Consider the following 17,271-nt stretch of genomic DNA (forward strand, 5'->3'; position numbering starts at 1 on the left):
CTAATCTCATCCTTTGTTGTAGAAACAAACAAAAAATAGCTTCCAAGTAGCTCACAACAAACATATTATCCTAAGATACTGAGAAAGGGCATTCCAAAACTAAGGCTCTCGACATGACTAGGACTTCTGACTAAGGTCTAGGCCAACTCCCTCCTTGTCATAAGTGACTCCGTGTTGTATTTTTAAAGACAACTTCTGTCACACAATCAGACTGCCACTGCTGTAAAAAAAAATCCACTGTACCTTTGACCTAGATACAAGTAGTTCCACAGGAAAATCCAGTTTTACCTACCCTACTCTGCTGAAGAAAGAGCCTGAGGTTGGAAATAGCTGATGTTAAGAAGAGATTATTACAGGTGTTTAGAGGTAGTGTTAAACATGTGACTTAACTAATTAAGCCATCCCCTTAAACCCCCTAAAGAAAAAAAATTTTTTTTTCCTAACCCCTTTTCAATGTTCTGTATAACTATATTTTAAATATCTCAGGAAACCTATGCTCAGCCAAATTCCTTCATCTGCAGCCACCCTTGCAAAGGAGGCCAACTCCTGCAAAGGTTGTCAACCAAGACCCTGGCACCTACAACTTTGTGAACATTAACCAATCAGAAATGCCCCAGCTGTACCCCCCCCTACTTTTTCCTTCATAAACTTTTTTAAAGTTATATAAAGATGCTTACAGACTTTCATGAAGTTGGAAAAAAATTTTTACCTAAATTCTTCCAAGTATTTGGACTCTGAGGGGGAGCAAGCTTTTACTTTTCAAAGAAAAGTTTAAGTCAAACTTCAAAGAACACAAGTAAAATGTTGTCATTTTTGTTGGTATACATTATCACCCACAGAAAAAAAACAGAACCCCCCCCCCCGCCAAGAATTCTCTTGAAGTAGAATCCTTAGTTAAAATAAAAAATACACAACTGACTTCCACAGAAGACTGGGTGATGACAGCAATGGATGCTATTTCCACATGGGCAGTTGCTTTTCTAAGTAAAACAACATCAGTGTGTTTCGAATCAGACTACATAACACTCAGAAGCCTGAAAATCAGTTAGGAAATCTGGCATTTAAAAATTGTGAATAGAAATGAATGCAGCTGGATCTCAAAGCAATCATTTTCAAAATTTGGCCTGAAGTATATTGACAACTGCTTTCACGTTAATCAGAGTGGTTTTTTTTAACCCTGAAAAGACTGCAACGTCACTGATTTGCTCTAAAAACTGTGGCACTGATTTTAAAAAAAGAGCTGACTCAACAAAAAGAAAAAAGAAACTTCCTGGCAGATAAAAGCTTAAAATATAAAATAAGGTGCCAAAAAGATGAAAAAGCAAAAAAAAAAAAAAAAAAACAAAGCAAAGCATAGTGTACCAAATGTTGCTTCCTAATTAAAAGCAGACGAATTTTTCTCTTCAAACATTAGTGCTTCTGAGACTGATAGCTAGAAAGTAAGAAAAAAGTAGCACAGTTTCACAGAACACGTGCTTTACTGCCGCTGATATAAAGATTCTCTGCTTTATTCTGGACATTTAATTCTCTAACAACAATTTCCCTTTACCTCAAAAGGGCCAGTGCTGGAAAGATGAATTTGGATAAAGGGAGAACCTTACGCAGGCAGTGTAAAGAAGAATAAGGAACCCTCAGTGCTTCCTCTTCCTTCTTTGAATTTCTCGGTCCTGTCTGGTTACTGAGAAACCTCCTATCTAGTCCGATTGCTTCCATTCTCTTCATTGTACACCACACAACTAAAATATCTTTGTACAACATACTAGTCATAACGTCTCTGTCTTGCTTAGAATTTAAAAACTGAAAGTAAAAATATACCATACATAAAATCAAAAGATAAACTAGAAGGAATACAAGCAGCATATATGGTAGACAAAGGTAAAATTTCTTTAAAAATATAAATTTTAGAGATCAATTAGAAAAAAAAATAGCATCTCAATTTTTAAAAACTGGGAAGTAGTAGTAAAAAGGCAATTAAAAAATGAAGAAATACCAATGTCCAATAAATATGAAAAAAGTCCATTAAAAATGCAAAATGAGACAATGAGATACTATTTTCATCTGTCAGACTAGCTCAGAAATAGTAAAGAATAAATAGCCTTTTGGGGGGCAATTTTGTAATACAAATAAAAAAACAGTAAAAATATGCATCCATTTTTTGATTCAGTACTCCCTCTAGAAATTTATCCTACGGAAATAACTAAAGAAATGGCAAAACATTTAGTTTATTACACAGCTGTTGAAAATTACCAAAAAGGTGAAACAATGTAAGCATCTAGAAATAGTGGACTAGTTAAATAAATTATAGTGTATATGATAAAACAGAGTATAAGCATTAAAATTATGTTGAAATACATATTGATATATAAAGATGTTTTTAAATATCTTAAGAGAAAAAGAAAGTACAAACATTTAAATATGTGTGTATCCACATTTACACTGAAAACATCTTAAATGTCTGGATGACCTTCTTTGAGAAGGGATGAGTATATCTTGCCTGTGGACGGAAATGACAACGTGGTCACTCTATTACTGTACATAAGTGTAATCTGTGTGTGGAGAAAGGGAACGAATACTTGTGATCACGATTCATAGACAGTAGAATTTTTCACAAATATCCATCACCATCCCTACACCCGAGATTTTCCAGGGAAATCGTTCTACTCCACCATGTTGACCACTGACACGCAACTTGCTTTGGCCAATGGAATGTAAGAGGATACAACCTACACTACATTCCAGCATTTCAGTGAAAGGTTTAGATGCATTATGTGATCTGGCCCAGCCTCTCCTGTTTTTCCCCTCTGCCATGAATGAGCCTGTCCCCCAGAGGACTACTCCTTGAGGCTGAATGAATGAGAAGCTGCCTGGAGCAGAGCACAGCTCTAACCACCACAGCCACCAACATGTAATGGGAGAAAGAAAGAAATACTTGTCTTAAGCCATTGAGATCTTTGGGGTTGTATATTATACAACAGACCTTTTCAATAAATATTTACAACATAATGCTATTCTGTATAATGTCATTATGGAAGACAGTTTTTCTCATTTTGCTTATCTACATTTCTGAATTTTTCTACCTCAACCCTGTATTATATAAACACAAACTGGTTCAACATAACAAACAGGGTAGGCTCCACAAGCCAGAAGGAAATGACTTTTAACTTGACTGAAAATGTTACTATATTCCAAGGAACAGTCGTCGTCAGCCATTTTTCAGCCAAGGAAGAAGAGCAAAAGAGTCATACAGAAGAGCACTGGCAGTGTCCAACCACGCACAGTCCAGGGAAAAAGGGCTTTAGTTAATGGGCTTTGATGTATTTGTGGTCCAACTGGCAATTTCCTAGTGTGGAGATGGATACAGAAGCTGTAGCTGAAGAACTCAGATACGTGGTCCACTGGTAAACTCCTAGAAGCCCTAGTGGTGCAGTGGTTACAGCACCACTAATAGGCTGGCGGTTCAAACTCACCAGCCGCTCCATGGTAGAAGATGTGACAGTCTGCTTCTGTAAAGATTACAGCCTTGGAAGCCCTATGGGGCAGTTTTACTCTTTCCTGTAGGGTCCCTATGAGTCAGAATCAATGGGATGGCAGCAGGTTTGGTGTTTTTTGGGGGGCAAACTCCTCCCCGTTAGAAATAGCTACATCAAGCTGCCTTATCTCAGTGACGTTAACTATTCAATTCACCTAACTCCCTCTGTTCTGATGCCATGCCAGCTGAGTAACCTTTTGAATATTATGCAATTTCTTATGGTTTTACCTATTGGGAAAGATAGTGCTGGTTAAAGGAGCTTAGATAAAATTTACTTAAGTTAATAAATTGACATCTAGATTTTATTTTTAGAAGGGACAGAGGGAAACAAGAATGTACAAGATTCCTGACTGATTTTAAGTCCCAAGTTCTTATTCAGGAATTCAGTATTTTCCATGTTGCATTCTATCCAGCCCAATCTTTGACTATCCTCATTTTCAATTCTATACTCCAGTTATGCTTATCTTCTTTTAGTTGTCATTCCACACGAATGTACACATTACATATTCAGTTTTTCATTTTGCTGCTATTTTACCCCTATATTCTCTGCTTATCCAAATCCTATCCCATCATTCAAAATAAACCTCAAAGTTCACCCTCCTTACCCTTCCAAGAGCCCAGTCTTCCTTTCTAATTTACTATTTAAAAAAACAAACAAACAAACCCATTGCCATCCAGTTGATTCCGACTCATAGCAACCTTATAGGACAGAGTAGAACTTCCCCAGAGGGTTTCCAAGGAGTGCCTGGTGCATTCGAACTGCCGACCTTTTGGTTAGCAGCCTGAGCTCTTAGCCACTGTGCCACTTGGGCTACAACTCACTGTAGTACCATACATTTATATTACTTCGCTTATCTCTCAAGAAGTCCCTCGGTGGCACAAACGGTTAGGGGCTTGGCTACTAACTGAAAGGTGGGCTGTCCAAATTCATCCAGAGATGCCTCAGAAGAAAGTCCTGGCAATCTTCTTCCAAAAGATCACAGCCATTAAACAGCCTATGCAGCCGAGTTATAGTCTGAAACACATGGGGTTGCCATGAGTCAGAATCGACTGGATGGCAACTGGTTTGGTTTGGTTCTCATTTCAAGTGTGTGTGACTCTTCCCCTCCAAATGAATACACGCTCCTTAAAGGCTTCTATACTCCCCGCAACAACAGGTGGGTAATAAATCCTCAAAAAATATTTTTTTGGAATTGATCTGACCAAATATGGCAGTTTTAGGGCAGGGTTCATCCCTGCTTATCTCGACAGACTGAAGGTTTAGGATTTATAGTTGGCAAGCCAGCAGCAAACATACTACTACTGCTAGGTAGAGTGCAGAGCAGGTTTTATAAATTATCTCATGAAAACAAAAAGTACAAAATTATGAGATAAAAAGCTATTATCACCTTCACATTCCAGATGAGAAAACAAGGTTCAGGAGATTAAAAACACTGCCATGGTTATAAGAGCTGGGATCCAGAGCTCATGTACTTAAAATCCACTGCCGTTGAGTCGATTCCGACTCATAGCGACCCTGCAGGACAGAGTAGAACTGCCCTATAGAGTTTCCAAGGAGCACCTGGGGGATCTGAGCTGCCAACCTCTTGGTTAACAGCTGTAGCACTTAACCACTTAAGCCACCAGGGTTTCCTCATGTACTTAGTGTTATGCTATTGCGTCCTGTTAATTTTGTTTCATTAAACTAATGTAAGACTCACTGGGAATGTAATAAGATAGGGAAAAATTATACTCCTCACTGAAAAAGTACTGTATGAAATTGGAGAGTTTGAGACAGAAAATAAGAGACCCTAAAAAGGTATGTTTGAACAAAAATCAGGTAGATACCAACCTGTCTTCTAAGGAGGGTCACAGTGACAGCAGTTTTGTTTGGTCAAGTAGGACATGAAAGGTTGGGGCCAGAGCTAAATTGCTCAGGACAACAAAGGGAACACTGGGCATTAACACCTACGTTCTCTTTAACTACTCTTGTCCCAAGGAGTGAACAACTTTTCTTCTAAAGAAATGCTGGGCAAATACGTAAAGAATATTTACATTTTTATTAGTTTGGCAGGTTGTCCAGCATGGGTCTGGAGGCAGCGTGAAAGTGGAAAGAGAGAGCCAAAAACTCGTCACTGTCAAGTCAATCCGACTCATAGCGACCCTGTAGGACAGAGGAGAACTGCCACATTGGGTTTCCAAGGAGCTCCTGGTGGATTCAAACCGGCGACCTTTTGGTTAGCAGCCATAGCTCTTAACCATTACGCCACCAGGGTTTCCAGAGTCAGAGCAAGTGTGTCTAATTTACAGTTTGGATGGGACTCACTTTAATCCTCAGGTTTATTTTTCCTTCCTTCTCTGCATGTAAGGCAAACAGAAAAGAACATATAGGACATATTTAGTAAAACCCTTTTTTTTCCTATTTGTAAAATAGGGATGGTAATATCCTTAACATTGTATTGAAAGGCTTAAATAGGAGACTAGAATAAAGCAGCTAGCATAAGCTCAATACAAGAGTGACCCATTTCTCTGTCCCCACCTTCTACCTCCGTGGGTATGGAGCATGTCTTCAGATGTCAGATCCAAGCCCAGGGCTTTAAAAACTAATATAAGTTTCTCTACAGATACATTTCTAACATTTGCTCTTAGAACTATCTACGGGCGGAGCCATTACTGATGAGTCATATACCATCCAGTTATTCTCCATGTTTTTCAGTAAGTTTTAACCTCAACCTTCAGTAATAAAATTTTCACCATGATCCAAGACATAAAAAAGATAAACACATATATATGAAACAAAAGTTTCTATGTATCATATACTCTATTTTCTATTCTACTTAGATAAATAAATGCTAATCACATAGCACTAGATTAATTTCATGATCCATTAATGGGTCACATTCTGAAATCTGAAAAACACTGGATTAGATTTCCAAAACCCACTGGATTAGCAGATCTAAAAAAGCCAATTCTAGAACATTTTATTAATGTATTTACATATATATTTGTTTATTCTTCATCTGCAAATTCTTACATTTACAGGACAAACAATATTTTGCTATTCTTTGAACTACCCCAATTCAGATATTCAAGAAAGGTAAACGCTCTACAAACTCTAAACTACCTGGCTATAAACTGACAGCATTTTGAAAATGTAATTTACTTTTAGAGACCATAACTGTTTAAAGGTAGTCTCACAGGGTAAATATAATTTTTTTTTTTTTTCCTTAAAGACAATCACTTGATAGTGTCCTCCAAGCACAGATACCAAAGGTCTGCCTCAGTTGTTATGACCTATGGCAGGCATGGCTACTCCAGAGCCCTTGGCAAATACCACTCATTAATCATACACTGCTCTTTCACTGGGCCCCATTACTGTCTTCCATTTTCTTCTTATCTCAACCCTCCAATTAGCTATCAAAAAACTAGAATTGGAGCATAAGTTCATTCAATAAACTTCTCCTGAGACCTTACTATGTGCCAGGCATTGTTCTAGGTAGGAATGGTCATAACAGTGAGCCTGCAAAGCATTCACCTTCATACAGCATACACTTTAGTGAGGAGGCAACCAATGAATGAAGAAACAAATGTGTTCATTGTTGTGGGCTGGCTTAAGGGCTATGACGAACATGAAATAGAGTAAGACAAAGCGTAATGGAGTGGGTGGGTAAGTGCTATTTTAGAGAGTAGGCATGGCAGGAGTATTGGTCAGGTTGCAAGTGCAGAGAAGCTACTACAGCTAGTCTAAGAACATGATTTATTAGGTATTAAATAGTTTACAGATACTGGAAAGGCTGAAGAAAAAGTCGAGTTTCCAGGAAATACCCCCAAATCTTACTGTAGAACTGGACTGCCCTTACCTAGGACGTTGCTGTACCAGAACCGCCTTGCCTCTAACATAATTGGCACCAGCAAGTTAGATACCCTACATTTTGTCTCTGGATATCCATAAAAGCTAGAGAACAGACATTTGGACTCCTGCCACAGAAGCCTAGAGAAGATTAAATGCCTCCACATTACTTGCCAGTAGTAACACCAGTGTTACTACAAGCAAAGTTTCTGCCTCTTGACCGTCACCTTATAAATGTCACATGATGGTGGAATTTAAATTATAATTGGAACCCTAGCAGCAAGAGAATATGCAAAATATAGTTTTTACCTTTCTAGCCTCTGCAATGGAATAGATGCCTCTAGTGAGAATGTAATATTTAAGAAAAAGTTAACCAGGCATGTGTAACAACAAAAGGCCGAAAATGGGCATGAGCTGATATATTCACACAGGAGCAAGCAGGCCAGTGTGGCTAAAGCTTGGACAGCAAAGTGGAAACAGTTAAGCAATGAGGCCAGAGCGGATGTCAGAAACCAGATCATGTGAGCCCTGTAGGCCTTGATAAGGAGTCTAAATTTATTTTTCTAGGTACCAAGGAAAGTTATAGGATGAAGAGCTTTAAGCAAGGGACTAACAGGATCTGTTTAACATTTTTCATAGACCATTCTAGTGATATAACGTATTCTTTGTGCCTCATGTAAGTCAATGACTTAAAAATATGCACAGTTTTAAAATTGCAGTTTAAATCTGATCTTGTACAGAATGAGATTATTTTTTAAGAAATTAAAAGGAAGGTCTACAGGATAAGAATCTGTCTGTCACAGAGACAGAGTGTGTGTGAGCAAGACTGTCTCCACTTTCCCTAGGACCAAGAGGGCTCGCACAATGGCGGCCGGCCCAACTCTGCACTGAACAAGGACGCAACTTTTTCTTTTAAAAGTTCAGATCCTTGGACTTAAAAAAACTGAGATTCTTCAAATGTAAAAAAAAAAAAAAAAAAAAATTATTAGTTAGAAATATAATTTCACCAGCAGGCACTGCAATCAACCATTTGAAAGGATTTACAGTATCAAGGAAGGTATTTTGTTTCTTTAAATATATAATTCAGAACCAAGACAATAAGATAGTGCAAAAATAAACGAATCACCAAAGTAAACTACGTCTCTCCTTCCATTCTTCCTTCCACCCTCCTTCCCCTCCCTTCCTTAGTAAGCATTTCACCTTGAGCATTCCGTTTGCAATGGGCCTACTTTTTTGTTAGGAGTGAAGTCATTTAAAAGAAACTATCAATTTAAAAATTGTTCCAGGGTTGGGGTGAGCGGAACTTGCCATAAGTATATGGCTGGTTTAGCAACTGCCATGTTTCTGCCAGGAGTATCTATCATTGCTTTGAGGTTTCCATTAAAATTGTGGTCTGAATGTTCTAATTTGCTTTCTCTTTTACAGTAGTCGTATTTTAGGCTATTGAGCCTAAACATCATTTACTCCATTTTTAAAAGAAAACATGAAGTAATGCTGCAGAAAAAGAATTTGTTTTCAATGCATTTGTTATATTATCTATCTTATATATCTGTACACTAGTAACATATTTATATAGCTTCTTTTACCCTTTCCTCCAAAGCAGCCAAAATACTGGCTTTGATGAAGAGTCAAAATAAAAACCCTTGAGTTAATCCTGACAGAGCAAGAAAGATTTTAAAAACCATTATTTCCTTTGCACTGTCTCCACAGAGTATGCTTTGGAGCTTTTTTTCTCACACATACATTAAATCTAAGCCAATCATTCCCTTTCCATTTCACAAACTTTCACCTGCTCCAGCTCCCCCATGTATATTAAATTCGATGAGATGAGACCTGGTAAATCAAAAGGACACAAAAGATGTTCTACCAGGTCAGGTTACATGCTTTTAAGTGTTCCTGGTAGTCAGCCTCCAAGATGGCCCCCAGTGAGCCCTGCCTCTGAGATACACACTCCTGTGTATTCCTCTCCCTTCTGTACCAGGGTTTAACATACCCACTACCCATTGCCATCGAGTCGATTCCAGCTCATAGCGACTCTACAGGGCAGAGCAGAACTGCCCCACGGGGTTTCCAAGGCTGTAAATCTTTAAAAAAAAACTGACTGCCACATCTTTTTCCTGTGGAGCAGCTGGTGGGTTCAAACAGTAGACCTTTTTAGTCAGCAGCCAACCACTGTGCCACCAGGGCTCCTTCAGGTTTAACATACTTTCTTCAAATACATTTGGTAGAAAAGGGATTTGCTTCACAACTGCCCCAGTAGGCCCTTGATGCAAGTTCCCTTCTTTATTGTGAGCTGGTTTTGACTGTATCTTGTCTCCTGCTGCTCTTTGCTGGACACAGCCTCTACCAGGTCCATCTCCTAAAACAACACCCTCACAAGGCTACGTTATATGTAACAGTTTTTTACACTCATGTTCTTTATTTTAATCATTCATTCATTCTTTTCTCTATTCACTCATGTTCCTTTTTCCAGAATCATTCTGTAGCAATATTTACCTCCTTACCACGTTACCCATTACATGCTCCTATTACCTTTTCCCCCTCTGTGGGAATTAAGAAAGATTTCTAGCTTTAGCATACTGTTTGTGTGTGTGTTTTGTTTTTTGCTTGTTTTTGTGAAGGAGTGAGCAGAGTCAAGAATTAAGAAGAGGCTAGATCACTTAACTTCATAAATATATGCAGATAAAAAAGACTAGAAGGCAATCCTCAAAAACATTATTTTGGGCTACAGAAATACTGATACTTGCTTTAATACTTTAAAAGTTTTCTATGACAAATGTAAAATAAATTTTATGATAAGAAATATGAACATAAAGCAAATATGATTAGCTGTGTTCTTGAATATACGCTCCTCCAAGATGTCGAATGTATACAATCTGAAGGAAAATTTTAAAAGCCCTAAGGAAATGGAATATAGGTAAGAGAAAAACAGGAAATGCTGGCAGAAGCAAGTGGGTAATCAGAGAAATTTTCTTAATTACGGATATTGAGAGTTTAAAAGTAGAGGGGTTTGGTACAGAACAACAGAATTCACCACCACCACGACAAAAACTGCAACAGGAGAAGTAAGTTTTAAAAAAGGGGGGTGGGGAGGGAGTGCGGAGATTAGAGATTAGCACTAACGCCTCGACAATGCATAAAAACTGACATCATAGAGCTTCAGATTCCACCCAGTTGTCACAAATGTCTGTAAAACCGTCAGACAGTTAATGTTGAGATCTTGCAAGAAAAAAGGACTAAAGAATGTAAGTGGTAACAGGGTTATCCTAGGTGGAGAAAAGAGGCTAAGAGCTGAAGACAGAAATTGAAAATTAGGTGCCTGTAACCTCAGAAAGTCAAGCAGCCTGCTTCAGAAGCAACCCCCACCCCCCGTTCTAGCTGATAAACGAGTTTCTAGAAGACACCTTGTAAGAGGGATAAAAGTGGATTCCACTGAGTCTGTCAAAGTAAAAATTTGACATGCAAAATGTATGAGGTGAAACTCAAAGTTCCTCTTATCCAGACTGTATTGTGATACTTGTTAAAAGACAAAATCCTCACAAAATTTAAAAAATCTGAAATTGAGTTTCTGACTTGCAGGAACTACCAAACCCAGGTTTTTTGCCTTATTCCATGTATTATAGGGCTCTAGAGAAAACAATTTTCTTAAGACACAGAAGGAACACTGGCAAAAAAGAAAGACTGGCTAAGTCATTTTCTTTATCATGTGATATTAGTTGTCTTATTTTAAAACAATATTTATATCCATATAAAGTTATAATAAAATACATACCATAGACTCTCAGTTGGGCAAGACTTTAAAAGTCATTTAGTCCAAGTATTCTTTTAGCTGAACCCCCTCCCCCTGTTCAGTATCTGCACTGATTAGCTGCCCAATCTATGGTTGAACATCTTCAAGTCAAGGAACCCACTATTTACCAAGGTACTGTATTATATCTATGGTCACCTTCAACTCTGAGAAAGCCTGACATGCTTGTCCAACTATTTTAGGATCATGTAATTTCACTCTATTCAAGTAGCTTTTTAGGGACTCGGCATACACGTATACAGCAAAACTGCTTTGCAAAAGAATTTAGAGATACAGGTAAGCAATTATTTTCGTATACTATATATGGTGCTCTGGCGGTGCAGTGGTTAAGAGCTTGGCTGCTAACCAAAAGGTCAGCAGTTTGAATCCACCAGCTTGCTCCTTGGAAACCCAATGGAGCAGTACTACTCTGTCCTATAGGGTCATTATGAATTGGAATTGACTTGACAGCAACGGGTTTGGTTTGCTTTTTTTTTTAAAAAAATAAACTATATACTAAGATAGAGGCTTAAATAATACAAATATCTAGTGTGTTTGTCAGTGATATACGTATTATATTTCTCTCATGGAAACACAGCAAAGTAAAAATGTGTAAATTTCTTGTCCTCAACACCCGGAAGTGCAAATTAGAAACATACAGGCAATTCTGACTGCCCTATTCTGACCTACACAATTAGGAACTACTGCCATTCCCAGTACACAGAGAACTCATATACGCAGAGAACAACATGCAGAAATAATCCCTGCAAAGAGAAGGGTAGGCTGGAAAGCTGAATAAACCTCGAAACTCACATGTAACGATGTTTTGTTGAACTGGGCATTAGAGCACATAGCACATTCCAATCACTCACACCTAAGTGAACCACCAGATGTTCAGTGGATTGTGCATTTCAGCACAACTGTATTCTGTGAGCCTCCAAGAAGACCCTTTGGATCGACAATATATCTTAACAAAACTACTGGGAAAAGAGCATAATTCGGTTGAATAAAGGACAATATGGGAAATAAAAAAAAGAGAACAAACAGAAACAAACAAAAAACCTTTTATCCATTTTCTCACCATGTGCCACTGAGTCAATTCTGGCTCACAGCTACCCTATATGACAGAATAGAACTGCCTCAAGGGTGTTCTAGGCTGAAATATCTACGGGAGCAGATCGCCAGGTCTTTTCTCCCACTGACGGGCTGGGGGGTTTGCACCACTGACCTTTCGGTTAGCAGTCAAGCACTTAACCATTGCACCACCAGGGCTCTTTTCCATATCCTCAAAACCCAAATCAACTCAAACCCATCGCCAGAAAGTTGTTCCCGACTCAAACTGACCCCACAGGACAGAGCAGAACTGTCCCATCGAGCTTCCAAGGCTGTAATCTTTATGGAAGCAGACCGCCACGTCTTTCTTCTGCAGAACATCTGGTGGTTCCGAACCACTGAACTTTTGGTTAACAGCTGGGCTCTTAACCACTGTGCCACCAGGTCCCCTTCCATATTCTCAAGCCACCTGGAATTATATGTTTAGGGTGCTAGTGGCACAACAGTTAAGCACTCAACTGCTAACAGAAAGGTCGGCAGTTTGAACCTAACCAGTGGCTCCTTGGGAGAAAGACCTGGCGTCATGGACTGAACTGTGCCCCCCAAGAACACGTGTTGTCAGTTTGGCTGGGCCATGGTCTCCAGCGGTGTGGGACTACCCACCGTTGGCATCTGACGCAATCTTCCTGGGTGTTATAAATCCCACCTCGATGATGCTAATGAGGGGGGATAAAAAAAAACCCAGGGCCGTCAAGTTGATTTCGATAGGCAGCAGTTATGTTGGTGAGGCAAGACTCAATCTACAAGACTGGATTGTGTCTGGAGCTAATCTCTTTTGACATATAAAAGATAGAAGTGAGCAGAGAGACAGAAGGACCTCACACCACCAAGAACGCAGCGCTGGGAGCGGAGTGTGTCCTTGGACCGGAGGTTCCTGTGCTGAGAAGGCCCCAGACTTCCTCCAGAGCCAACACAAAAAGTCTTCCCTTGGAGCTGACACCCTGAATTTGAACTTTTAGCCTACTAGACTGTGAGAGAATAAACTTCAGTTTGTTAAAGCCATCTCCGTGTGGCATTTCTGTTACAGCAACACTAGATGACTAAGACACCTGGCAATCTGCTCCCATGAAAATGACAACCTAGAAAACCCTATGAGGCAGTTCTACTCTGTCACGTGTGGTCGCTATGAGTAGGAATGGACTCAGTGGCACCTGACCTAGGGCAGTTTACATTTGGAGGAAAAAAAAAAAAGAAAAACAGCAAGAATAAGAAGATCTCGATTCCACTGGGATAGAAATATAAAATATCTACGCAAAATGACCTAAAAATAAAATGAAAAGTGAAAGATTCTTAAAGAAGTACATCCTGCATCTGCCAGTAAAGTTAAAAGAAAAACCCAGTCTTTAGTACAAAATCCTCCTTGCTGCCTGGCCAGCCTCACAGAGCTCTGCAGACGGCAGACAATACCCATACGTGTGCTCTCCTAACACATTTAAAACACACATGTAATTACAACCATCCAAGTCTTCAAGAAAAAATGAGGTTAAAAGGTAACATTCAAAAACAGTGACTTATTATTAGTGGTGATGTTTTAAACGCTTTAGTTTTTCCTATTCTACATCTCTCTTCCCCAGATACCAGAATTTTAGGAAGTGAAACTAAGCCTTTATTTAAAAAGACTGCATGAAGACAGACATATTCACACTGAGGTAAAAGCTTCATCAGCCAAGGTGAACAAGGAGTGTAAATTACGAATGTGCTACTGGTTTTCTTGGGGGGGAAGAAGCCTTGGTAGGAGAGCCTACCGCCCACGTCCCACTGGGAGAAAATGCCCTCTGACACACAGGATGTCTCCTCAAAACTCTTACTTCAGGCTAGCAAAGGAAGGTGTATGCATTTTCTGACATGGTTACATCAAGTAATCTTAACAAATTCTCTTTAAGGATCAATTAATTCTGAAGAAAAGCTGACAACACTGTAATAGAGGCTCCAAAGGGGACAGGGAGGAGGCATTGGGGTTATTTAAAATTCATTTTTTGAGAATGCCTGCAAATGCCTATCTGATTGTTCCACTGTGCACTAAGTAACTAGGATCAAGTACTTCATAAGCCACTTGAGAGCTGGGGCCGCCATATTTATGTTTTGAATTGCCCCAGGGTTCTGTGGGACAACAGAAATTTCAGCAATTTAGAAACACTGAATCCTAGTGAGATGATAATGTCATGTCTCACGTTACACAGAAGGAGAGCGAAGCTGTGCAAAGCCGGGTGCCTTGCCCAAGGCCAATGAGCTGTTTACTAGCAGGACCAGGGAAAGCCTGAGTCTCTTCTTAACTTTTGCTCCTGTAATCTATCCTTCTCATTTTACCCTTTCCACAAAAGAGTCACTCTGCATAAACAGTTGATCACTCAGGAAATGTGTCCTTATTACAAAGCAAGAGAGAACCCTTTAAATTACTATAACAAAAATTTACTAAGATTCCTTAGACAAAGACTCACACTGCTCCACCCAATAAGATCTAGGCCCTCAGCCTGCCATTTATTTAACCTGCTGATGTTCAAAATATGGCTGCAATGAAGACAGCTTTAAAAACAAGCCCACAAGTCAACCAATGGCTGCAAGACATATTGTTCCCACTGAAGGGACAACCATTTTAAAGTAGGTCACAAATAGTAACACTCTGTAATTTAAAGTGTGATGACTAACAACACAGTCTAAAACGGAACCCAATTTATTGTTATAATTTCTAAACTAGTGCAGACATCAAGACTGCAGTTGTGAGGTCTTGGGTTTGTTTTTTTTTTAAACAGTATACAGTGTATTTCAATTCTCCTTTCTCCCAGCTGTGGTATTGAACTTAAATGTCTACTAGATCAGTGGGTGGAAGATTAAAGAACATTTTTAAAATTTTAACTTTACTACCCACAAGGGTGTGGGAGTAATATGTCAGTGGGACGAAAATGTATGTGACAGAGCCTTAGAGATTCCCTAACTCAACGAGGAGTAAGTTGTTGCCTCTTTTAAAGAAGCAGCAATCACCCTCCCTTTGCTGGCTCTACTTCATAGAGTGGACAAATACAATAAAAGAGTTAAATTAGAATCTAAAAATGAACATGTTCTGTTTCCAGCACAGTGGAAATCACTAATTGCAACTGATAATCTGAGATTTCTCTTACCTAGATGGCCTCGGAAGATTCCCCTTGAGCTGGGTAGTACATGATCAACACTTAAAAGGATACACTTGTTCTTTAAAAAAAAAAAAAAAAAGGACAAATAATAACTATTTTTCTCTCTACATTTCTTCCCCCTTCAGTCATACCCCAAGGGAGGATAGATGTGAATACACGTTTCTAAATATAATTAGGAACGTTAAATGCCAATCTCATTTCCACAGGCTGGAAGCCAAGAAGGAAGAAGAGGAAAGCAATGATGGATGATGGGGCAAGGTAAGCACACTGACCTCCTGAGTCCCAGGGGTTGCTCTTACACTGTCTCAGAGCAGTGCCACCTCCTCTGAGTAACCAGCATACTTGTGCAACCTGAACTCAGGTCTGCCATTTTTACTACCATCAATCACTAAGACCATACTTCCCACCTACCTCCCAATTCCTGCTGTCCTCTAAACCTAGAAAATGCCCTGTCCTCCTCGTCACAAGCACCTCTTCCATCTGTCTAAATCCCATTTATCTGGAAAGCTCATTTCAAGTTCCATCACCCCCACAGAACCTTCCTGGATGACTATCTGCCCACCGAGCTCTCATTTTCTAAACTCTTGCAGCACTTATTATATAAACCCCATAATTAGCACCAATCACAGAATGGCTTGTCTTTGTCTTAGCTTTGTTTCCTTGTTTCAACAGTAAGATTAAGGTCAGGAGCCAAAACTTATAATTTAAAAATATTTCCCAAAGCACTATTATGGTGATGGACAAATAGGTGCTTGGGGAAAAACATTCTGCTGCACTGAACTAAGAAAAGTCAGACTTATGCCTCTCAGGAATGACCTACAGTATTTCTTCCTTTGGCTGTTGATTGTGCATGAACTTGGACAACAGGTATAGGGCCGTAAATCATACCGGTGCTCCTGCTCCTGAAAGAACACTAGCTATTACCGTTGCTGTTAACTCATCTTTACAAAAAGCAAAATGCTACAAGGATCACTTCGACATGAGCTATCATGCAAATTCCTCAAATTCCTTTGCGCATATGTGACTGTAATTTTTCTTTCATTTTTGGATTTCATCATCCAATGTACTTTCTTATTTTAAAAGCAAGTCATTAAAATGATCCTTCAGTCAGCTACTTTAATGCAGTCCAAGTTGGTTCCACAGCCATTTCTCTACTAAGATCTACCAAATGCTCAACACTGAGCAACATCCTGAGAGCAATACTAAAACAATTACATGACAGAGTTCCGTTTCTATTTTGTTAAGTCTCAAAAACAAATGTAAAAATACCAAGCGCGCACGCGCACACACACGCATGCACGCACTCCACCACTGAAGAAAGGGATAAAACCCTGTTCCTTCTGCATTTCCAACACCATCTCTCCAGTACTGGGCATAAGGTAGCACCTCAAAAAAATGAGCCAGTGGCAATGAATTGTTTATGAAATAATGAAATTTGTAAGTATAACCAAAGCAAAAAGTACAGTGGCCCTTTGTAAGTTTAATCTTATGAAAATCAATGACATAAAAATAAATGTATCTTAAGAACACATCTGCTTTGGATTGTGAGTTTCTAGAGAAAACTGAATTTCCCCCATATGCTGTCATTGAACAACCATTTATTGACTTGAAATTTCCTCTTATCTTCTCTGAGGCAGAAATACAGTTTGAAAGACAACTTATACATTTATTTAAAAAAGCAAACAGAAACAAAAAACCAAACCCACTGCTGTTGAGTCGATTCTGACTCATAGTGACCCTATAGGACAGAGTAGAATGGCTCCACAGGATTTCTAAGGCTATAAATCTTAACAGAAGCAGACCGCCACATCTTCGTCCCGCAGAGCAGATGGTGGGTATGAATCACTGACCTTTCAGTTAGCAGCCGAGCACTTTAACCAGTGCC

General features: G+C 39.2%; 1 protein-coding gene across 11 annotated transcripts in view; it reads right to left on the reverse strand.

Moving 5' to 3' along the window:
- The window catches only part of PSD3 (pleckstrin and Sec7 domain containing 3), a 696,342-nt gene that overhangs the window by 177,420 nt on the left and 501,651 nt on the right, over positions 1 to 17,271 (reverse strand). The window contains exon 14 of one of the 11 annotated variants that reach the window (XM_064272737.1): positions 15,375 to 15,444. The exons of the other annotated variants lie outside the window; for them this stretch is intronic. Coding sequence (XP_064128807.1) covers positions 15,375 to 15,444 — 70 coding nt within the window. The remainder of the gene's footprint in view (positions 1 to 15,374; positions 15,445 to 17,271) is intronic. 11 annotated transcript variants of the gene reach the window in all.

This window comes from Loxodonta africana, chromosome 19, assembly GCF_030014295.1.
Source record: "Loxodonta africana isolate mLoxAfr1 chromosome 19, mLoxAfr1.hap2, whole genome shotgun sequence".
Classification (NCBI taxonomy): domain Eukaryota; kingdom Metazoa; phylum Chordata; class Mammalia; order Proboscidea; family Elephantidae; genus Loxodonta; species Loxodonta africana.